The following is a 21,708-nucleotide window of genomic DNA, read 5'->3' on the forward strand; positions in this document are numbered from 1 at the left end:
TCAGACCCCGCCCCCACAGCGCAGCCCAGCCCCGACATCGATGTTTATATAATAAGCGTCTGGGGTCTCGAGCTATTGTTTTGGTTCCACTTCTTCAAACCGTTGTCGTGAGCAGAGAAACATGAGCTGGAAGGTGACCGTTTCCATATTTGCGGCGGTTTTCGCCGTGGGGATGGCCGTCATGACAGGAGCTCCGGTGGACGCGAATGTCAATGAAGAGGGGGTGCAGAATGCCCTGAAGTTCGCCGTGGTGCAGCACAACAAAAAAAGCAACGACATGTACCTCAGCCAGGTGGCCCAGGTGATCAGGGCGCAAAAACAGGTTAGCGATTTATCATTTGGACTCGTGGATTTATGCGGACTGACGAAAGCCCCTGGTCCTGGCCTGCCCGAAAAGACCATCCAGTTTATATGGAGGCTGCGTTGTGAAAAGGACAGCCATTACTCTTTAGGCCTGTAGGTGAAGGCAGCCCACCAATTTGGGATTATCCCAAACAAAAACTCATTACACTACTCCTATAGGGACGTGGGCTGTGTCTGTGGTATGCAATAGTGAGTTTATAGCGACTTTATCTTACTTAGTGCTTATTCTCTATCTCCTATGGTGTCACTATAATATTCCTATAATCGCACTGATTTAGCCTATAGTGTGTCTGTGGTACTCGATAGTGAGTTTATGATGACGTTATCGTACTTTGTGGTATTTTTAAATGTTCTATGATATTAGGCTACTATAGGATTTCCTGTGGTATACAGGCATGATATATTTTAGTTTTGCTGTGATATTTGTGTAGTATCATTGGATTATCTTCATAGGATTACTATAGTTCTGTTTCCTCAGGGATATTTACTTTTCTTATCTTGCCTCACTTTTTTTTTTTTTTTTTTTTTTTTTTTACCATATGTGTATTTCACCATACGGTTTGTCAGACAGTGAAATAACAAGCATCCTGGACCTCACCTGAAATTAAATCACTATAATATTCCTAAAGGGACTAATGGTGTGTCCTGGGTACAGTAGTGAGTTCATAGTAACTTTTATTGGACCTAATAGTATTTTATTTTTATGTCCTGTCCCCATACTATTCACATACTTACAGTAGGCCTATAGTGTGTCTGTGGTAAGCAATAGTGAGTTTAAAGTGACTTCATGGCACTTAATGGTATTTATGTATCACTCTAATATCCCTTTAGTATTTTGCTGTGATCACTATATTCTTTAATAGGGACTGGCAGTTTTGCTGTGATATTTGTATAGTAGCCTAACCTTCTGAACTGTATTATAGGATTAGGCTGTAGTTGTGTTTTCATGAGGATCTACCCCCTGATATGTCATGTCTCACCCACTCCCCCCTACAGGTGGTAGCTGGCACAAAGTACATTATCACCGTGCAAATGGGGAAGACGCCCTGCAGGAAGAACGGTGCTGAGGAAACGTGCGCCATCCATGCAGACCCAGAAATGGCTCGGGTAATGACTTCATTAAAGAGCTGAAATGTCGGGTTCCGGAAGTCGATTTCCTATTCATTTTTGCCATTGGGAATTCGATTATTAGCCACAATGTTTTAACGGTGTAAGCTAGACTTACCACGAGTTATCAGATTGTGAAACAACTAACAACTTTGTTGTTAAGCTTGGTAAAGAGAACTCTGCACACTGCGCTTGCAACACCACATGAGTTATTTTAATGAACACAGTACTAACAGATCATCCGGTCTTTCACCACTATGTTCATTAAAATAGCTTGTGGTGTTGCAAGAGCAGTGTGCACAGTTCTCTTTACCAAGTTTGATATTTTCCCTCATGCACCTGCACCAATCAAGTGGATGTGCAAATAACTTCCTTCTGCATGATTAACTTTATTGTTAAGAAGTTGTTTTATTCCCAAGCTCCTTGTGAAATACTACACTACCCACGAGTTCCCACCAATCAAAATTACAGTATATTCAAAATTATAACAGGTGTTTTAAAAGTAGGCATACAAATTTTACTAATAATAAAAAACAAGTTCTATAATCTTCGTCATTTAACAAAATAATTAAGCGTTAGTTTGTAAACAAAAGATGTACCTGGAAACAGGAAAAATAATTATACAATGAGTATTAATAATGTATAAATGTATACCTACTTTTGAAACAATATTATTTAGTATCACTGTTTAAAATGGGGGAAGGGAAGCAATGACATCATTTTCACTGCCTTACGGGAAGAATAGTTTGTTCCCTCTTAAAAAAACGTTATGTACAAATCTTGCACCCTTGCCTTTTATTTTGTGTTCATATATCTATCAATCTATTGTTATAAACTCATGATTCATCTTATAACCGGTTGGTTTGATTCAAAGTTTAAAACTACATATCGGGAATTTCGTAAATGCGTACGGAGAAAATGAATGGGAAATTGACTTCCAGGACCAGGGCCACTGAAAGGACACATTTTAGCTCTATACAGTATCAATCTATCACACCAGCAAGACTGAAATCACTGTCATGAGCTTGTTTCATTATTATCAGTAGGCCTATAGAGTAGACTACACTGGTAAAGTAATACAAAGCCTGAGAATTTAGAGACCTTCAGTTGCTAAAAATCTGTATGTATATATAATGTGTTTTCCAAACTTTTGTCCTTTCTTTTCCCTCAGCCTTACCAGTGCACATTTACAGTGTGGAGCCGCCCATGGTTGCCTGCTATTGAGTTGCTGAAGCAGACGTGCCCGTAGGAAGAGCACTACAGGGGAAATGTTCGATTTCAGCTTTGTTTGCAGAATATAACCTTCACGCATTTTGAATTGTTCAGATGAACCACAAAATTGTCCCTAGCATTTTCATTTTCTACATATGTTACCTCACCACATGCTAAGTTGAATAACCTATGAAAGTGTAACATTGCAGACAGTGGAATGACCTATGCAATATAGCAGTATAGAGGACTAACTTGGTATATAGCCTGGAACATCTCCATTCTGTCTTGTGTTTCATTTTGTTTGTAACTTGAATGAATGTGTCTGTCTCTCTGCCTATATAATAGCATCACTAAACCTAACCCTACTATCAATGATAACATTATATAGGTATTGATCATCTGTTGCTGTCTGTACCCCAATCACCCCAATGTGTATTAAATGATTTTTTTTGGCAGTACGTTTTGTGATTCTTTGTGTATTTTCAGCAGTCCTATCTGCCATCTTTCATAGGCCCATATGGGTATGAATACTGTGAAAGGATATTTGGGGAGGGGGCGACAACTGTATTTTCATTGTATTACTACAGATTCCTTAGATATATTCTTCATTTTGGTACTTTGCGTTACTCAAAACACTTCGACATATCTTCATTAATAAGGGTTTTATTTTGAAAGTATATTTTTGATTCTGGCTGGTTTGCCACTGGTCCACATGATACTGGCAATGGTCGCCAATAAGGCTTTTATTTTGAAAACCTTGACCGGAAGCCACATTTTTCGGCCTGCCTTGACAGTAACTGTACACTAGTGTAGCTGGATTTTCCAATCACTCTAATGACAACAGCAACATAAAAAACTTAAGAAGACAGCGGTTGCAAAACTGCAGATCCCGACAGTGTAGGCGTAGCTTATATGTCAAACATTGATGTCAGACTGTTAATGATTTATCGAGACTGAACTAAGTTAACGTACTGACCAGTCTTTCTTTACACAGGAGAAGCTTTGCGTTCGCATAGGCTACATTTAACAACTACTCCAACATGAAGACCCTAAATACAGAGGAACTACAAATCGCTGAAGGAGTGCTGCTAAAGCATTTACCGAAAAGTTTTAAGGTAGACGCTACACGCCGTCCAAGTGAAAGTATTCCCTATTGCTCATTATGTCAGCAACCAAAGCAAAGGCTATTTGTAAATGCAGCCATTGCAGCTTTATTTTCTGTGTTTATAGGTGTATGGATTCTTGTATGCTATGAACAGGAACAAACCTAATACACTGGAGGTAGTTGTTGATACATGGCCTGATTTTAAGGTCATCATTTGCCGACCTGACCCCAAGGTGAGTTCACGTTGCATTAAATAACTTGAATTTTGAGCTTTACCAGGTTAGTTTCCTTTTTTTGTGTGTGTGGCAGGTGCTGCTAAACTGTTTATTTCATAGAACAAGCATGTTTTAGAGTTCATGAAAAAGGTGACATACTACAGCATGGATGAGCAGATCTTGAGAAGAATGCTGACAGAGGAGAATGCAGTTGACTGGAGCACTTATTTCTTAATCGGAGGTGAGTTCAGAGCACTGTAGTGAATCCTTCTAAAGCAACAATTGAAAGCAATAAAAGCTTATTGCTTTTATAAAACGGTTACTACATATACCTGGCAAGGTTTCATAAAATAAACACACAGCAACAAAAAAATGCAATAATTTATTGATAACAACTAATCATTCTTCCGCCAAGCAATGTAGTTCTTCAGCTACATTTAGCAGAATGGTTGCCAAGCAACACACAGACGCAGACACACTAAAACCTAAAACGCAGATAGTGATCCATTCCGGCCACAGCCACAGACAATTTGTTTGGCGCAGTAATACTGATGTGATGCGGTCACAGGTGTGTGCTTATATTAAATTAAACGTCAGCTGAACACAAGTCAACTGCGGCAGTGTCAAACAAATACCTTAATGGTATATAAATAGTCTGTACCGAAACGTCGACCAATACATTCTAACGTGCAAAGAGGACACGTGTGTGCGGAACCTTGTTATTTCCTTAAATAGTGCCAATCTTTTGTCCCACAGGATCAGATTTTTCCCATGCCCCCATGTTCAGAGAGGTGTCCTCTGCCAGAGGCGTCAATAACCGACTCTATACTGTGGTGCGTCTTATGTATTTGCCAGACTGTACTCTGCCTCCATCAGCAGTTGACAGGTAGGCTCAGTTATTGTGTTTGTAAAAAAACATGTAGGTTAAAGGCTATGTGTAGATGTTTCAGCTCAATCTCACCTGGAAAAAGGTAAAATCTCTTTTTTTCTTCAGTCAGATGAAGCTGAAATTGTAATCTTTCCTTGCTTTTCCAAATTCACAGCGAGCTGGAATCAAGGATGTCACCTCTCAACGATTCCCACGTTGAATTAGTGAATAAAATGTGGAAGTTTGGAGGGAACAAGCAGGGGTACAGGAACATTCAAAACCTCATCAGCAACTTCCCTTCGTGCTGCATCACGGATGGCCAGGGTCAGCCGGTGTCCTGGATTCTGGCGTATGATTACTGCGCCATGGGCATCTTGTACACTCTGCCGGAGCACCGAGGGAAAGGTTACGCCAAAGTCCTGGTTAGCACCATGGCCAAGAAACTGCATGCTCAGGGCTTCCCAGTGTACTGCTTCATAGAGGAGGAGAACCTCGTGTCCCACAGGCTCTTCACAAACCTGGGCTTCACTGAAGACCCCTCATACAGGGCAGCCTGGTTTGAATTCAACTTTTGATTTGTTTTCTTTTCCTCTTCACCCGAGTCAGTCAGTGTTTGTGGACACCAGCGACCAGTAAATTCTAATCTGTTGATCTAATGTAAATGTTAATGTTTCTGTGCCTGTAGTTTGTAGCCTGATGTTTTGTTTGTCAGTGCATTAATCATGTTCTTGCAACCATATGAACAGTTGAGATATCATGCAGACATTTTTAGTGTTGGAAAAAGTTTCCTATTGAATAGAAATATGGTTACAATGTTGCACTATAACTAAAAGGTTTATTGCATGTCTTTTTATTCTTCATAGCAAACCAATGGCAGAAGTAACAAATTACATTTTACTCGTATTACTGTAATTGATTAGCTGTTTTATGTACTTGAACTTTTGAAAGTATTTTTGAAGTCAGTAATTTTACTTTTACTTACAATTGAAATGAGTAAGCTCGATAATAAGGGCAGAGATCAGATGCATAGACATGCTTTGGCCAGTCGGTTTTTTATTATGCCACCCAAAACTTATATGAAAATTGTAATTTGTGCCTTAGGGGTGTAGAAAGCACAGGTTGCGGGGGTACATGCCCCCTGCAATATTAAAATAAGTTTAAAATGTACCCCTCGAAAAATAAACCGTGAGATTGTGAATTATTTTGCCTCCTCGCTGAAAAATGAACCGCGGTACTTTTATTTTGAAAAGCCTCTCGCTCGGCGGCGGATTATTCATCGCCCCAAAATCCAAAATCAGTTCTCCAATTTCACCGCCAGAGAGCCTCAATCACACTCGGCTAACTGTACAAGGAAGTATTGACAGTCTTTGCTTCCGTCTCCTAAATGCGTGTAAAATTATAAACGTGTCCTTATTAAGACAACATATTTTCACTAAGTTCTTGATTCTTAAAATAGTACGGCGGTTGTTTGGTTGCTAAACCTGCTCCAGTCGTACTAACGTGTGTTCATGCCAGTCTGGCATGTTTAGACCCGCCGCCACTCCCAGCCCGGTGAACATTTCATATCTGGCCTATATGCCAGCAGGACTTCGGGAAGACTTCGGCAGGACTTCGGCACTCCCGAACTGTAAGCAGGGTTTGAAATCTATCTTCACGCTTTAGTGAAGGCTGGAAAGAAAGCAGCCTCGTCTGCCATGGAACTGACCGGAGAGCAGCTGAAAGTGGCTGAGACTCAACTGAGGAGGTTTTTACCTCAGTCACAACAGGTGTGCTAAGTCATATCTAATTCTTATAATTGCTGATAAATCTAATTTTATATGTGCAAGTTAATGACCAATCTAGGCTGTTTTTATTATGCTTAAGTGACATTTTTTTGAATAGCGAGTTCCTCATTATTATTTTGCCTAATTATGCTCCTTGAGTTAAAACCATAATTCCTGTTTCATTTCGAAGGTTTACGGTCATTTGGTGCTCAGAAACAGAGTTGGATCATACCCTATAAAGATTTTAGTGGACCACTGGCCAGACTTCAGTGTCATTGTCTGCCAACCACAATATGAACAGGTAACTAATAGCATGAATTAAATATCGATCTTGTTAACCTCTCTTCCCATTATAGGCTACTCATCAAATCTCATTGTTCTTACAGAAGGGCGACCTCTTTAAAGACTCATGGGTTTTTGCAATTGACGAAGCTATTCTAAAGGAAACCATAAGGAAGGCAAACGTTATGAATTGGACCAAGTACCTTTGCTTTGGTAATAACAATGCACTTTTGTTCTTTCTTTGTCTCTCCCATAAAATTATAACTTCCAGATCTAAGCATTTAAACTGACACCTTTAAAGCAACAATGTACAGCAGAATGTCAGATAGTTTAAAGATAATGGCAGAATTGAAGAATTATAACTCTCCTCCTTATCCTGGATAAAGATAGAATCAGTGAATGAGTGTGGAACCGCCTGTCTCACCACTTTTATGGCATATCATTTACATTAAATTTATATTTTACACATTTAGCTGAAGCTCTTATCTACAGCAACTTACAACGAGAATAAGCTTCAACACGCAGATCAAAAATACAACCAAAATGAGTGCAAAGGTCAGGGCCTTAGTGCCATTATAATATTCCAATGACCATAAGACAATAATGTAAGAGCAAAGTGCTGGGACAAGAAATGGAGTAAGAGCTAAGGAGAGAGAAAGGGTTTTGGGAGCAATCAAAATAGGGATTCACATCAAAACAGAACACTTCAAATTATGCGATGAATATCTTGATTTAATTGCCTGCTGTGCCATGTTAGAGCAAACTGGTGACCTGAGTCTTCATAACACATCAAGATTTTCATTCTTATGGTTTAGAAATGAGGTTGAAATCTCAGTACACCTTGAATATGCTGAATGAAGGCAGGCCTTAATCCTGCCTGAGTGATACATTTTCTGAACAAAAGAATGAAAAAGAAAGTTTCAAAAATCAGTGAAGTGCTTTTCCATTCCAAAAAAAAAAAAAATGTTGATCACTCCCATTCCAGCAATAGATCTTTGCCATGAGGAGACAGTGAAGGCGGTGGCTTCAGAGAGAAACGTGTCCGGGAGCAAAGTGGCAGTGTGTCACAAGATGATACTAGAGGACATATCCAACCTTCCCTCTATAGACAGGTATTGTCTATCTACATATATAGTATTTTAATTCCAGGGTGAGACATAATCATTGCCTTAATTTTTATGGGATATCTGATCTCAAAAGTCATCTGCTCTGTTTTGCATCAGCTCGGGAGTCTCATTAGGCTCTCTGGATGAATCGCACGTTGGCCTGGTGAATCGGACGTGGAAGTTTGGCCAGGAGGAGGGCAGCGGCGTTTTTTTACGGGACATGATCGCCCACTTCCCCTCCTGCTGCGTGCTGGACGCAGAAAGGCAGCCCGTGGCCTGGATTCTGACCTACGCATCTTGCGCCATGGGCGTGTTGTACACTCTGCCGGAGCACCGAGGGAAAGGTTACGCCAAAGTCCTGGTCAGCACCATGGCCAAGAAACTGCATGCTCAGGGCTTCCCAGTGTACTGCTTCATAGAGGAGGAGAACCTTGTGTCCCACAGGCTCTTCACAAACCTGGGCTTCACTGAAGACCCCTCATACAGGGCAGCCTGGTTTGTTTTCAACAGTTCATAAGCGCTTTACTTGAGAGCTACAATGTTATTACAGTTTTACTATTAAAAGCTGATGTTTTATCCTTTGTATCCACATTGACTGATTACAGTCCCTTAGAATACATGTTACCAGCACCTTCTGAATCTGACCTAATATAATTTCTAGCCTGGGACAGTTTGAACTGAAAATGCTGACTTGGCAGAAATTGGAAGTTTGGTAACAAAAGTTCAAGTTTTCACCCCCCAGTAGCGTGTGAGCATATTATCCTTCGAGCTGTATTGCTCAGTCGCCTTGACTGAAAGATAACTGTTCCATGGCTTACCTATCTGGTGTTGTAATTATGACTGTACGGGTTTGGATCCTGAAGCATGACATGCCCTTGCATTTCTATCTCTGTAATATCTCGTCCAACAAAATAAAGCTTTACTGGATTTTAAATAAAAAAATACTTGTTGTGATCCTATGTTTGACTATCTAGAGATAGAGAAACTATTGGATTATTGTATGTAATGGATTATTTATATGGCTGTTTTGTTCAGACTCCTGTGGTGCAGGTTTATGGAGTGAAATACCAGTTTTTAGATCAGGTTGATACATTCTTTGATATAACTCCATAGTCAAACAATACTAGGACATATATTCATGAATCATGATTAAAATCTTTAATTTATTAACCATAAAATGGAAGAACATTTTTTGGAAGGGATAAAAAAACAAACTACATTTGCTCCCTGAAAATGTAAAGAGTTATATCAACACAATGTACAGAATGTTCTTTTGAAACATCCCCGGAGTCGAGGCTAAGCTGTGGCTGCAATGTGACGTCCTTCACCTCTTCTCCACAAACTCTTCAAGGCGAACCAGCCACCTTTCCCAGTACTCCACGATCTGCTCTGAGCTCAACGGATGAGCGTGGGCAGGTGAGCCGTCTTTGTAGGCCACCACAATGAGTCCATTTTCAACCTGCAGAGAGACACAAAAACAAAACACAGATCAGGCACAGGCAAGAAACAGAGCAGTGGCCCTCAATCTTTTCAGCTTGTGACCCTGAAAATGAGGTAACGGCTGAACTTTGACAATAAATAATGACTTTAATCTTCCCTGTTAAGGCCATTTTACTTGATTAATTATTGCAAGAAGACTAGACCATGCAAATAATAATTTCCCAAGAAAAAAGTTTGCATCACAAAGATTAAAATCATGGTGACACACTTGTACAAACATTTTTTAAGATTCCATAAATCCTCTTACAACTCCCCAGGCGATCCTGACCTCAGGTCGAGAAACACTGATAGAGAGTGTAGTAGAAAAGCAGTGACAGGAATGACCATCATTAGGGATGGGACGATCTGCTCATCTCACGATACGATTCGATACGCGATATGGGGTTCACGATTCAATTGAACCATGATATGATGTAATAAAAGTTAAATGACATGTTTATTTTTGAGCCACAGATCTTAGTAACAATGCCATTGGCTTGCTAGAACGCAAACAACAATTTTGAAAAGTCATTACAAAGTGCAAATAATATAATTTCAATGGCAGATTGTGAAATTGTAATGGACAAGCCGTCTCATTTGTGATTACTACAGCAGAATAAAATGTAGCTAATATTGCGATTCATTTTTCTGCCCCATGATCCATATTGTCACATTTGTGTATTGCGATATATTGGATTTCGATATCCTCCCATCCCTAATCATCGTGTAATTAATCTCAGTGCAGCACCTGGTATTTGTAGTTGTCATCGTTGTTCAAAGCCCCGGCATAAGCTGCCACCTGGAGAGGGTTGTCATACGTGTTGCTGATGTAGGGCTTGGGTTTCTCTGAGGTCTTCCAGTCAATAACACACAGAACCCCCCTGAGGACGAGAACATCGGACCATGAAGGAACAGAGGAAACAGGAAAATCAGAGAGTATAGTCTACCTGTCTTCAAATCATCAGGGCATTTACCTGTAGCGGGCCACACAATCCACAATACCCAGATAACTGAGTGTCCCGTGCTGCACAGTGCTCTCAATAGCTCTCACTCCGCTGACATCCTCCAGTATGTGAGCGATGCTCTCCATGTAGCCCTCTACCTCAGGTGGACTCTCTGACGTCTCTGCAGGATCTGTGTGCTTCAGTGTTGCACCTGATGTCAGCATGTCCTCCACAGCTGTATGGAAAAGCTTCCCTTGCCTAAATAAAGCTGATTTAAAACAAGAAGAAGAACAACTTTGGGTCACATTCATCAGGCTGTGCAAGGAAACCACACTTTTAATTTTCACTTTGTCTAGCATGCCTGGAATCCTTTATCTTTGCGATGAGTCTCACCCCATACACACTTGACAATGTGAAATTACCTTTTATTACATTGAATTCACAAAACTTACTCTGAGTGTACTCTTTGAAGCCTTCCTCTCCCAGCTCTGCTATCATCCTCCTCTTCCATCTCTCCAGGTAGAACATCTGCTCAGGGGAAAGTGTCTGTTGAAGAATGCGGCTCACACTTGGGACCGACGACCTGTCTTTCCCCCGTTTCAACACAATCTGGGTAGGAGGTCCTGGCTCAGGCACTCCAGCTGTGTCTGTCCCGTCGCAGTTAAGGAAGGGATGGCGGATTTTAGGCACTCTGGGCTCTGATCTTGTTATTTGGGCTTTGACAACAGGTCCATAAATGTGCTCGTTCTCCTCCTCTAGGGTGTCGGGGGTTTGGGAGCTGACCTTAGCGGACACCACAGACTTGACAAGAGAAGAGTAGCGCTCACTGTCCACCGAGCTGTACGGGCTGTTTCTCTTTGGAGATGTCAAGGCATGGTAAGTTGAGAAGTTCTTCATAAAGAGGCAGGTGCACTGAGGGATCCGTTTAGTCGTGCCTCCAGTGGATACCACACGTTTAACACACCTCAGCAACCGGCAAAAGTACATCCTGGCGTGTTTCAGGCAGCACGTTTGGAAGACTACATTACTGACTATGGGTAAATTACATGAACACTGGCTTCAAGATTTTTACAGTACATTGTGGTGGAGATACTTGCCCCAACTTTACACTGATAGTGATACTCAAACGCGTCCAAAATAATTCTTCTGTGTTACCAAACGGCGCGCCTCCGAGGTTGCACAAATTTCCGTAGCTGGGAATTGAAGTTCCAAGTGTGAGTTTATGAATGGATTAGTAACGCTGAAGAAACTACCTTACCCATAATGCGCAGTGTATCATTGAAATGTATCCGTGTGCCTACTGAATAGGCGGTACTCATTTTATAGTTCATTTCATCTCTCAGCTTTTACCGCTTATTACGACTCATCTGTTGACACATTGTTTTAACACATACAGCTGTGTTGTTATAAGGCGAATGTGTCACTACACTGTCGTGTAAGTAGGCCTAGGAGGGCACAGCAAACCGCAGGGACAACAAAGTTACATGATTGATTAGGTAAAAACCAATCGTTGCGTTTGTAAATTTGACACTGTCCAGTCAAATTCATTTTAAGGCGGGATTTATTATGTCATTAGGATGAGGGCGAGAAAAACGGTTTGACAGTTTGTCAGCTAACCAGCTCGCAAAGAGAGCTTCCTGCAGTATATTTTTGTTATTTGGTTTGGCTAACCAGCTTCAGATCATTCTGTTGATTTCAGTCCCCCCATCATGACATCTACCCCAGATGAAATCGATAAAGAAAAGGTAAGTTAAACGGGACAAGACAGGTATAATATAGCAAATGCCAGTCTTGCTAGCACTAGCTAACATTAACGTTTGCTTCCTAACGTTAGCTTTGCTTAAGCAACGTAAATGTTTGTCGCTAACGTTAACTTCTGTTGTTTTTGTCTACATAACAGTCAGCTGATGGCTAATGCTAACCTTTTATCGAGAAATCTAGCTAATCCGGTAAATGAGTAGTGTCAGTCTGTGTGCAGAAAGAAACTAAGTTGACTACCGAGTTAGCATATGAAAAATGTTAGTATTATACGTTAACGTTCACAGCAAGACACAGCTTGCAAGAAAATATCTTAACGCCGTTTGGGCGTTGAGATATTTGCATTTAATGCACAGCTGGGCAGGGCACTGACTTGTTGAGGCTAACGCTAGATACTGACATGAAAACTCCCTAGACTTCTAATAAGCTAACATGGCTGTATGGGGCATTCAATGCTCCAGAATTAAAGCTGGCAGGTGGCAAGGTATGATGGCTCCCTCCATTTAATTTAGCACTGACAGCAACCCACAGCTGCTGGAAAAATGAATCTAGAAAGTGTGGAAAAATAGTTCTTAATAATTTGAGACAATAGTAATTCTTGCTCCACCAAGAGAATAACTAATCGGGTCAATGTTTATTCTTTGTGTTAATATAATCATCCAAATAAGCAAGCTTTTGGGAACTGCAATCAATGCAAACTCTTAAACCACATCTAGGACTTTGCCTGCCTGGACCCCAACCAAAAATGCCTCCAAACCACTTAACCCGACTTCACCCATGCACTTGATGCACTAAACCCATTGAAGCAGGGTTTGCAGTGCAACAATATTGTGCATTTTTCAATTATGGGGACATGTGCTCTAAAATATAAATGAAGGGCTCTATGGATGGAGCCCTTCTAGACAGTGTTTGTGAGGTGTGCTGGACCAGTGGGTCTGAGCTGAACAAGGAGCTCAATTAACCACTCACTATGTTTTTTTTTACTACTTTCCAATCCCACTCTCTACAGTTTAAGTCCCCAGTGTGCTACAGAAAACTCAGAAGGGGGAAATCAAGTGAACTAAATGGCATTTATGATTCCGTCAGAACAGAAACATGTTGGATGATTGTTGAAGGCAGCATTAACAAACTTACCAAACACAGACGAAATTTACAGTACACTTACAGTATAGTGAGCGTACTCTTAAGGTGCAGAGGTGAATGACAATAATGGATCAGCTAGCCATACTTTTATTGGATAACCTTGGTGTATTCTTTCTCTTTAGATGCGCTCTGTGTCTGTGGACCTAAACAATGATGCCTCTCTTCTCATTGACATTCCTGATGCACTCTGTGAAAGAGACAAAGTCAAGTTTACTGTCCATACAAAGGTAAAAACTCACCTAGCCACATTCAAACAAATAATATTTCTCCTAATCTTAAAAGATTGAATGACATGCTGCCAGTGTTCCTTATTAAAGACTGTTATTACACCAACTATCTTACCAGACCACACTTAGCTCTTTCCAGAAGCCAGAGTTCTCAGTTCCCAGACAGCATGAAGACTTCATCTGGCTACATGACACTCTGGTTGAGACAGAGGACTACGCTGGACTAATTGTGAGTTGGACTACTCACAAATATGACACGTACGCCCACACACACACACACACACAGGCTGCAATATGACCAGTTTAGGGGTTTGTGTACTAGTTTTGTTGTATTAGGGGTTTGTATACTGATTGACAAAAGAGGAAATTCAAGCAAAGGCATCAATGACCATGATGACTTTTTTTTTATCCTTTTGATAATTATTTTTTTTATGCATGGGGTGTCTCCAGTTGGAGAGTTCTTTTTATATATTCAGTTGTCAATAAGAACCATTCTTGGTATTTTGATTCATTTATTTCTTGCTTGTCCCTTCATAGATTCCCCCAGCTCCACCAAAGCCTGACTTTGAGAGCCCAAGAGAGAAAATGCACAAATTGGGGGAAGGCGAAGCCACTATGACCAAGGAGGAGTACGGCAAGATGAAGCAGGAGTTGGAGGCGTGAGTGTGACACGCTGTAATCACAATCAAGCCAAACACCGCATTTCACATTTTTCTAAATTAATAGTGTCCTTTTGGCAATATAATGTTAGATCTTTCATGAACATATGCTCAGTGAAATATTGTTGCAGGGGTTAAAAAGTTAGCAGTAGTATGCTATTTTTTTATTGTTTGTTTGTTTGTTTTTTCAGTGAATATCTGGCTGTGTTCAAGAAGACTGTCCAAGTCCATGAAGTCTTCCTGCAGAGATTGTCTTCTCACTCCATTCTAAGCAAGGACAGAAACTTCCAGATTTTCTTGGAGTATGACCAGGATGTGAGTTCCTCATACTGCTGACTTCCTTTCCCGGGCCGTCAGTTGGAGGGAGAGGAAGTAGAGTTTACAGGAGACTTGTGACACATAACCTACATCCTGCTGAGATCAGCTTTAATTTCTGTGTAGTCTTTGTCAGTGGTGTTGATTAACAGAGGCTGGCTAAGAGTAAAACACTTTGATCCTTTGTAATTAGGCAGCAGTCTTATAGAATAGCATAGGCTACATTATATATTTTGTGTGGAAATGGACACTGTCTTTGTGTCACATAATGATACTACAAAAGAGAACTACTGATACAACAACAAACATGGTTAACTTCCCTGGAAATAATATAATTAGCCTTTAGAAGTAGATTATCTTCCTCTTGTAGGTTTTGGAACACTAAATACTTTTCTCCTGATAATTTTGGTTGTTTTAGCTCAGTGTGAGAAGAAAGAATGCCAAGGAAATGTTTGGAGGTTTCTTCAAGAACATGGTGAAGACGGCTGATGAGGTCATCATCTCGGGGATAAAGGTGGGGCTTCCACATGAACTGTTTATGTGGGTGACAGCATTAGATAAGCATGCTTTTGGCCGTCTGTCCAGATTACATTTGAGTCTTGTTTCTTTCACAGGAAGTTGATGACTTCTTTGAGCAGGAGAAGACTTTCCTGCTCGACTATTACAGCAAGATAAAAGATTCCACTGTCAAAGCAGAGAAAATGACCCGCTCGCACAAAAGTATTTGAGGATCTTACGTTATCATATTACATTATGTTTTCTATATGAATGCATCTATATTTGGAATATGTTTAGCTCTGATTGTTAATTTCTCTAATTTCAGATGTTGCTGATGATTACATTCACATCTCTGCCACTCTCAACAGTCTATCTGCTGATGATACTACAGCACTTAAGAAGTGAGCGCAATACATAATTTCATGTTTATCGTGCAAGGACATTACTACAGAGGCATGCAGTGTTTCTCAGTTTTTAGGATTATATGTGGTGGTGGTGGCAAGCTGGGCCAGGCAGCAGAGGCATAGTCAAATAAAATAAGAAACACTTTGTTTTATCAGTTTGGTGAATCAGTCCTGGGCTTACTGTATCTGATATTGTGGTGGACTGCCACAAGTGAGTGCATGTATGGATCATTTTCAAGATGCTGTGGTATGAGAATCATGATGATTGTGTGCTAATGGTATTAAGTTAATTCACATGTTTAGCAAATAAATAATTGCGGACAGTTTTCTTCCATCTTATGGCTTTGTTTCATTTCTTTCTTAGGCACCTGGAGAAGTTGGCAGACCTGTTTGAGAAGCTTAGGGTAAGGAGAACCTCATCTACCAACAAATTAAGATAACTTTGTCACCTTCTTTTTTTCTTTTTTTTTAAAATCCGTATTCCTACATGCATTGTGGTAGCTATGTCTTCATTTGTGGCCCTGCAGAAAGTGGAGGGTAGAGTGGCATCTGACCAGGAGCTGAAACTCACAGAGCTGCTAAGATACTACATGAGAGACATCCAGGCTGCCAAGGTCAGACATCTTTCTCTCCTGCCTTCATACAAGAGACAGGTTGACAACTATGCTGCTTGTTTAAGCAACTCGCGCACTTTCTTATTTCAAGCAGTATATATGACCTGCTCCAGTCTGATTTCAGACGTCAGCACAGCACTGAAGCAGGTCTAATCACAATAACAAAATATCTGCTATTAACTGCAGACCATGGCTCAGTATCAGTCCTCACTGTCCTCAATTTTGTTGAGCATGGCTTCTTCCTGGACCTTTGTAGGGAATCTTGATGGCATCCACAACACTGCTCTTAACTGGTTTCACTCATGCCTGACAAAAGGACCCCAATTTGCATGCTTAGATAGTAACATGTCTGCCTGTTCAGTTTTATTATCCCTTGTTTTATCATCTCTTGTTTTTATTTGCATCTGTGTCCTCTTGTTTTCTGTAAAGCGCTGTCACAAACCTGTTATTTCAAAGGTCTGTGTAAGTAAATCTGACTCGACAAAATATGAAGGGAATATAGTCTGTACTACTCAGAGCAGCAAGGCAGCCTGTCTTTGGGCAACTTGGTATTAAGATTTTTAAAGTTATATTTAGCATGCGGACCAATTTAATGCTTAATGATTTGAATCATTGCAGTTCAGGCACAGTAGGAAACCCTGGCTTACATAACAAAGGTGCATGTGTCTCTTTGCAAAGTGTAAGCAATAATTGGACACATGTTCAATACGCTCATAGCAGCATTGTGACTGTAACTTGTTGAAAAAGCTATCTTTGTTTTCTAGTGCACTCATAACAGAAATGCCCTGTCACATCTATCTTTCACAAACAAGGAAATGAGATTTTAACTGTTTGATGTTGAGCATAGTGGAATGCTAAATATGTTCCGCCTGTTAAACTACCTGGCCCGTGTCTGTTAGGACCTTCTGTACAGGCGAGCCCGGGCCCTAGCTGACTATGAGAACTCCAACAAGGCTTTGGATAAGGCGCGACTGAAGAGCAAGGACATTCCCCAGGCACAGGAGCACCAGCAGCACTGTCTGCAGAAGTTTGACAAGCTCTCAGAGTCTGGGAAGAGAGGTTTGTGAATGCGTACTTCACTCTGTTCAGGTTTCTTTGTGTGCGGTATATACAGGTACTGTGCAAGATCATGCAATTATTCCTATAACTCCCCCCTTTTAAACGACATGGTATTTTTCCTTATAGAACTCACCAGTTTCAAGGGCAGGCGTGTTGTGGCCTTCCGGAAGAACCTAATAGAGATGGCTGAGCTGGAGATAAAGCATGCCAAGGTGAGCAGCGCAATACAGCGGCCTTCTGGTTTTGTGTGTGAGTGTATGTGAGATAGTTAAACGAAAATTCCACCCTCCGATAATCTGACACTGTCATATATCATCAGTCTGTGATGTTCAGTGCAATCCAGGTGTTATTTCCAGTGTTGTAATTTACGTTTTTCGGTGTACCCACTTGTACCTACCTTGTCTGCTTCTACTTCAGGTGACGATTTCCCAGAATGCCACAACCCCCAAAGAATGTCTGAACTTGTTGCATTCAGTATATGTAGGTGGAGTGAGCAATAGCTTTAATGATAGTAACAATATAGTACCTGCAAGACGGGTTTTTTTTCAGTCAAAAAAAGAAAAAAACACAACATGTCTTGTGGCTGCATTGCATTCTGGTCTATTGAGGCTACTGTAATGTAATTGCCTGAAGAAATTGGTGTCTCCTGTTTCCTCTACAATGAATTTGAGTCTAGAAAGAAGCCCTCTTTGATTCTGAGGGGCTGACACCAAAACCTGACATTTACTTTTGACCTTTTAGATGGATAATGCTGTAAAACTCCATTGTAGCTGCGCTGGAAATATATCAACATGACACCGTCGTCTATGTTTGGCCAGTTATCTGTGGGAATAAAAAAAAAATTGTTGTTGGAGGTGATCCAAACAACAAAATGGGCTCAAGAATGCAAGTTGCATCGTCAGTAGTTATTAGTAGTAGTATTTTAACAGTGTTAAAAAGTTTCAGGGTGGATTTTTGTGAGAGATTGTAAAGTGAATAGAAGGGTGAGGCAATAACAGGATGAATCAGGTCACAAACATGTGATATGTATACAGTGTATACACCAGCAGACTGAGGCAGTATGACATTCCCCATGACTTCTAACAGAGCAAACACTTCTGAGCAAATATCCTTCAGGAGAATAACGTTGCTATTTTATTCTCTCCACAGAACAATGTGACTCTCTTGCAGGGATGCATTGACCTGCTCAAGAGCAACTGACCTGTTTTCAAGCATTCCTGTCCTACCATCACCAAGTGACCAGACACAGCGAAGGGCATCCTGGCGTCCCTAGGGCCTTGCATGAACCTGAATCCAAGCCCTATCTCTGCTCCACCACCCCCCACCCCCACCCCCACCCCACCCCCCCAGGGTCAGATGCCACTTTAAAAACCTGCACAAGAAAAAGTGTCTTGTAGCAGTATGTCTCCATGTTTACAGATTCCCTGTCCTCTGATCTGTGGTCTGTCCTTTCCATGATCCATGGATTTCTCACCCAATGTAATTGCCTCCAGAGACTGAGGCTGCCAGCACCCTTAAGGTCTTCCATATTTTTTTCAGCACAATTATGAGTGATTTTTTTCTTATTTTGTAAAATCTTGCTTTCTCATTTTTTTTCATGATTATGATGCAGATGGTAGAAATTTTGCCTTTTCGATCATGTTTTTGCCTGTGCAAAGGCATGTTCTAACCTCTTCCTTTCTTCCTCACATACACTTAAGCACAGATACTAGTAGCATAGAGCCTACTCCATCAGAATTTGCTTCTTTTTTTTAAAATGCGTTTTGATTACCTTTTTATGGGTATAGAGAATGTGTATTATTTTGCTCATTGCATAGCCATAACCTTTGTCTTATGATTCATATGCTTAATCTGCTTCCAGCTGGGGCTTTTTTTGTTTGGTAATGGAAGAGTTTCACAGATGGGACTGTTTCGGACAGAAAATGTACAGTGTACAAGAGGGGGGAAAACTAGTGCCTGGAAAAATGTCCTCATGTTCTGCATTCCTGGACTCTGAGATTAGTGTACAACCAAGCCAGACTTCTCTAAACCACTAGTAAAGTGCTCTTCACTGATTTAGAAGACAAGAAAGATCCTTGTGTGTTCAAAAATAGCTACACTGCACCTCAGGAATGGACCATTGGATTTGTCCTCACATTCCTCTTTGTAATAACTGGCTTCAGATCCCACAGTTGTCAAAGACGCACATTCCCTTGACAAGATTACTGCATATGTATGGATGAATCAATTTTTTTATTCAATCCTGATTAGTGTCAGCAATTGATTTTGTGCTCATTTACTGGATGATTAGTGGGTTGGAGCCTGGGGTGCTGTCAAGCCACCCATTGTAGCAGATATGCTGTATAATCTAATACAGACATTATAACAGAAGTTGTGACCAAGGGGGAAACATGTCAAAGTATTGGCTATTGAACTTCTAGCAGTTTTAACAGACAAAAAGTATATTACCAATGGATATGAGTCTGAATTTACTCAGAGCATTGTGGTTTTATTTGCTCAGGGTTGTACTGTCTGGCGGCAGCCATAATACCTCTGCGTTTCATTGACCAGCTTTTCTTTGTTGCATAGTACTACATGTATTATGCCTTTACCAGCTCCTTCACTCTAACCAACTCTACCCATTCATTTATGCCTTGTCAATGGATAGTGACCGTGTGTTTTTATCTTTCTTTTCCCCTAAATTCCTTTTTGTTACTGATGAGTTATTTGTCAGGCCTGAAATATTTACCGTTGATATCTCAAAACAGTTGTTGGTTTGAAGCAATTTAAGAATTCATTTAGATAAAATGCACTAAGAAGATGAAAAATACTTTGCAATCATTACCAGGCTCAGTGGAGTGTTAAAAATGCATGAAAGAGAGTTTTTTGATAATTGAATGTATTTCTAATGGATTACAGCTGTGTGAATTACGTCACATAATGCTTTTCTTACAGAACATTAGCATTTTATAAATTTGTAATAATGGCATTGAATAAATCCTACTTTCCCAAATTTGTTATGTGCCAATTTGTATTTGTTTTGGGCTTTTCAGTTGCCTTTCGTACTACATATGGAATCCTTGACTTTTAGACCCTTATAATTTTTTTTTTAAGGGCCAGAGGCAGTTTTTCTGTTTACAGTAAGCACTGCAACAATACACTCCATCTCTGTTTGGGAGAGCTACTATTCGTGCCACTAGGTGGTGGTGTGTGCTTCTGCAATCCTTAAGTGTGTGTGTGTGTGGGAGGGGGCACTTGAATGTAAGCACACGTGTACAGTATGTACGTCTGTGTTAAATCCATTGACCATAATGGATCCTGGGGTGGGACAGTCTGGTGTATTAGGTAAGCTATGAGGAAATGCCAGAGTGCTCACGGGAATCACCACCACCAAAATGCACAGTACATATCCTGCTTAGTGAGCAGCTCTTAGCAACCGGTCCTAAACAAATACATATCTCTGCAGTGAAAGGCCACAGGCAAGTCTGATTAAATGCTTTGACTAGATTTTTAAGTATTCACCAGCTCATTCATCAAACACTGGCCAGTGTTTGCATTATCATTTGTGTGTGTTTGTGTATGCTGTACACGTGTGTATCCAGTGCCTAGGTGTATGTGTGTTTGTGTGTTATGTGTGTCCCCTGCTACACAAGAAGTGTGTTTTTTTCTCTCTGATGACACTGCACTTGCAAAGGCTAGAAATTGCCAGATTTATACATGGAGACTAGTTTAATGTATGTTAATATGCATTTTCCCCCTCTTAAAGCAATTATTTTTATGCATTAATGCACAAAATTAGTGCTAGACTTGAAAAAACCTGATAAAGAACAGAAATTGCTTATATTCTGATATTCTTATAATCATATATCAAATAGCATATAAGGGGAAATACTGATACTGCATGTTGGTTTTTAGCAAGCTATTGGCCATATGGGGACCGCTGCTAAACTTTTTATTTACCAGCACATCAGTGATTCCACCCATACAGCAGTGGAAGCTTAAATGAGAAGTGCAGACAGGATATCTGAGAATTGGTAGCATGCATACGCTGCATATACCTGTACATGATCGCTGGGTTTGTCAATATTGGCAGCAGTGCTGGCACTGTCACAGTGACCTCTGAGTTTTGGTCCATTCAATGATTGGCTGAAACCACAGCAGACTAGAACCAATGAGATCAAAACACATCACAAGTACAAACAGATTATTTTGCCAGCTGTGATCAGAGCAAACAATCTTTGAAAGCATGCCATTGAAGAGTTACTGCTAAGCAGGATCCAAAGAGCAAGTACTCTTATGTGGAGCGTGAGGAATAAGCAGAACAGCCACACAGTCTTTAGAGTTGCCTTTATGTGGCTGCTTTGTGATTATGATACACAGTACTATTTTGCTCTAATCACAGAAATAAAACTTCTGAGGCAATGATGCGCTATGTGGAGTTTGGCTGTAGAAATTAATGTATGTGTACGAGTCTGCTTGCTTCAAAGACCTATTTCGCTGATGTTGTGAAATTCCTTATCACCCCTCAGGCACACTTAAATAATTTGCAGCCACTGAATGTATGATAAGAAGTAAGATTTTGTACATTTTCAGTGCTTTTGAGGACAT

The 21,708-nt window shown here is 40.5% G+C and overlaps 5 protein-coding genes across 6 annotated transcripts; 4 read left to right on the forward strand and 1 right to left on the reverse strand.

Moving 5' to 3' along the window:
* Positions 1-32: 32 nt before the first annotated feature.
* cst3 (cystatin C (amyloid angiopathy and cerebral hemorrhage)) lies at positions 33-3,137 on the forward strand. Its single transcript, XM_071897999.2, has 3 exons — positions 33-322; positions 1,360-1,470; positions 2,642-3,137. The coding sequence occupies exons 1-3, from the start codon at positions 122-124 to the stop codon at positions 2,717-2,719; spliced, it is 390 nt and encodes a 129-aa protein (XP_071754100.1). The 5' UTR covers positions 33-121; the 3' UTR covers positions 2,720-3,137.
* A 357-nt stretch (positions 3,138-3,494) lies between these two features.
* LOC139910633 (glycine N-acyltransferase-like protein 3) lies at positions 3,495-6,053 on the forward strand. The gene is made up of 6 exons (XM_071897998.2): positions 3,495-3,579; positions 3,677-3,797; positions 3,913-4,020; positions 4,123-4,243; positions 4,759-4,888; positions 5,046-6,053. Exons 2-6 carry the CDS (start codon positions 3,723-3,725, stop codon positions 5,443-5,445), a joined length of 834 nt encoding a protein of 277 aa, XP_071754099.2. The 5' UTR covers positions 3,495-3,579; positions 3,677-3,722; the 3' UTR covers positions 5,446-6,053.
* A 151-nt stretch (positions 6,054-6,204) lies between these two features.
* LOC139910655 (glycine N-acyltransferase) lies at positions 6,205-8,957 on the forward strand. Its single transcript, XM_071898027.2, has 5 exons — positions 6,205-6,636; positions 6,824-6,934; positions 7,020-7,128; positions 7,901-8,027; positions 8,139-8,957. The coding sequence occupies exons 1-5, from the start codon at positions 6,565-6,567 to the stop codon at positions 8,536-8,538; spliced, it is 819 nt and encodes a 272-aa protein (XP_071754128.2). The 5' UTR covers positions 6,205-6,564; the 3' UTR covers positions 8,539-8,957.
* A 247-nt stretch (positions 8,958-9,204) lies between these two features.
* On the reverse strand, positions 9,205-11,551 carry mgme1 (mitochondrial genome maintenance exonuclease 1). The gene is made up of 4 exons (XM_071898034.2): positions 10,897-11,551; positions 10,475-10,712; positions 10,249-10,381; positions 9,205-9,480 (listed from the first exon to the last, which is right to left on the reverse strand). Exons 1-4 carry the CDS (start codon positions 11,429-11,431, stop codon positions 9,346-9,348), a joined length of 1,041 nt encoding a protein of 346 aa, XP_071754135.2. The 5' UTR covers positions 11,432-11,551; the 3' UTR covers positions 9,205-9,345.
* A 480-nt stretch (positions 11,552-12,031) lies between these two features.
* snx5 (sorting nexin 5) lies at positions 12,032-20,126 on the forward strand. 2 transcript variants are annotated; one of them, XM_071897946.2, is made up of 13 exons: positions 12,032-12,189; positions 13,468-13,572; positions 13,691-13,801; positions 14,110-14,231; positions 14,423-14,546; positions 14,965-15,060; positions 15,161-15,266; positions 15,370-15,445; positions 15,813-15,852; positions 15,976-16,062; positions 16,962-17,121; positions 17,248-17,333; positions 18,271-20,126. In XM_071897946.2, exons 1-13 carry the CDS (start codon positions 12,154-12,156, stop codon positions 18,319-18,321), a joined length of 1,200 nt encoding a protein of 399 aa, XP_071754047.1. In that variant the 5' UTR covers positions 12,032-12,153; the 3' UTR covers positions 18,322-20,126. The 2 variants fall into 2 exon arrangements, with proteins under 2 accessions (XP_071754047.1, XP_071754048.1); XM_071897947.2 differs by having other exon boundaries at positions 13,712-13,801; positions 18,271-20,125.
* Positions 20,127-21,708: the final 1,582 nt, after the last annotated feature.

The sequence above is a fragment of the Centroberyx gerrardi genome, chromosome 15, assembly GCF_048128805.1.
Source record: "Centroberyx gerrardi isolate f3 chromosome 15, fCenGer3.hap1.cur.20231027, whole genome shotgun sequence".
Classification (NCBI taxonomy): domain Eukaryota; kingdom Metazoa; phylum Chordata; class Actinopteri; order Beryciformes; family Berycidae; genus Centroberyx; species Centroberyx gerrardi.

Excerpts from the sequence above, each read along its gene's own strand:
- snx5 (XM_071897946.2), top strand. The coding sequence starts at position 12,154 with ATGACATCTACCCCAGATGAAATCGATAAAGAAAAG. Across the intron at positions 14,547-14,964 it reads TCTTGGAGTATGACCAGGAT|CTCAGTGTGAGAAGAAAGAA; the intron begins GTGAGTTCCTCA and ends TGGTTGTTTTAG. Across the intron at positions 15,446-15,812 it reads GATACTACAGCACTTAAGAA|GCACCTGGAGAAGTTGGCAG; the intron begins GTGAGCGCAATA and ends TTTCTTTCTTAG.
- LOC139910633 (XM_071897998.2), top strand. The coding sequence starts at position 3,723 with ATGAAGACCCTAAATACAGAGGAACTACAAATCGCTGAAGGAGTGCTG. Across the intron at positions 3,798-3,912 it reads ATTTACCGAAAAGTTTTAAG|GTGTATGGATTCTTGTATGC; the intron begins GTAGACGCTACA and ends CTGTGTTTATAG. Across the intron at positions 4,244-4,758 it reads CACTTATTTCTTAATCGGAG|GATCAGATTTTTCCCATGCC; the intron begins GTGAGTTCAGAG and ends TTTGTCCCACAG.
- cst3 (XM_071897999.2), top strand. The coding sequence starts at position 122 with ATGAGCTGGAAGGTGACCGTTTCCATATTTGCGGCGGTTTTCGCCGTG. Across the intron at positions 323-1,359 it reads TGATCAGGGCGCAAAAACAG|GTGGTAGCTGGCACAAAGTA; the intron begins GTTAGCGATTTA and ends TCCCCCCTACAG. Across the intron at positions 1,471-2,641 it reads CAGACCCAGAAATGGCTCGG|CCTTACCAGTGCACATTTAC; the intron begins GTAATGACTTCA and ends CTTTTCCCTCAG.
- LOC139910655 (XM_071898027.2), top strand. The coding sequence starts at position 6,565 with ATGGAACTGACCGGAGAGCAGCTGAAAGTGGCTGAGACTCAACTGAGG. Across the intron at positions 6,935-7,019 it reads GCCAACCACAATATGAACAG|AAGGGCGACCTCTTTAAAGA; the intron begins GTAACTAATAGC and ends TTGTTCTTACAG. Across the intron at positions 7,129-7,900 it reads GACCAAGTACCTTTGCTTTG|CAATAGATCTTTGCCATGAG; the intron begins GTAATAACAATG and ends CTCCCATTCCAG.
- mgme1 (XM_071898034.2), bottom strand. The coding sequence starts at position 11,431 with ATGTACTTTTGCCGGTTGCTGAGGTGTGTTAAACGTGTGGTATCCACT. Across the intron at positions 10,713-10,896 it reads CTTCAAAGAGTACACTCAGA|CTTTATTTAGGCAAGGGAAG; the intron begins GTAAGTTTTGTG and ends GTTTTAAATCAG. Across the intron at positions 10,382-10,474 it reads GATTGTGTGGCCCGCTACAG|GGGGGTTCTGTGTGTTATTG; the intron begins GTAAATGCCCTG and ends TCTCGTCCTCAG.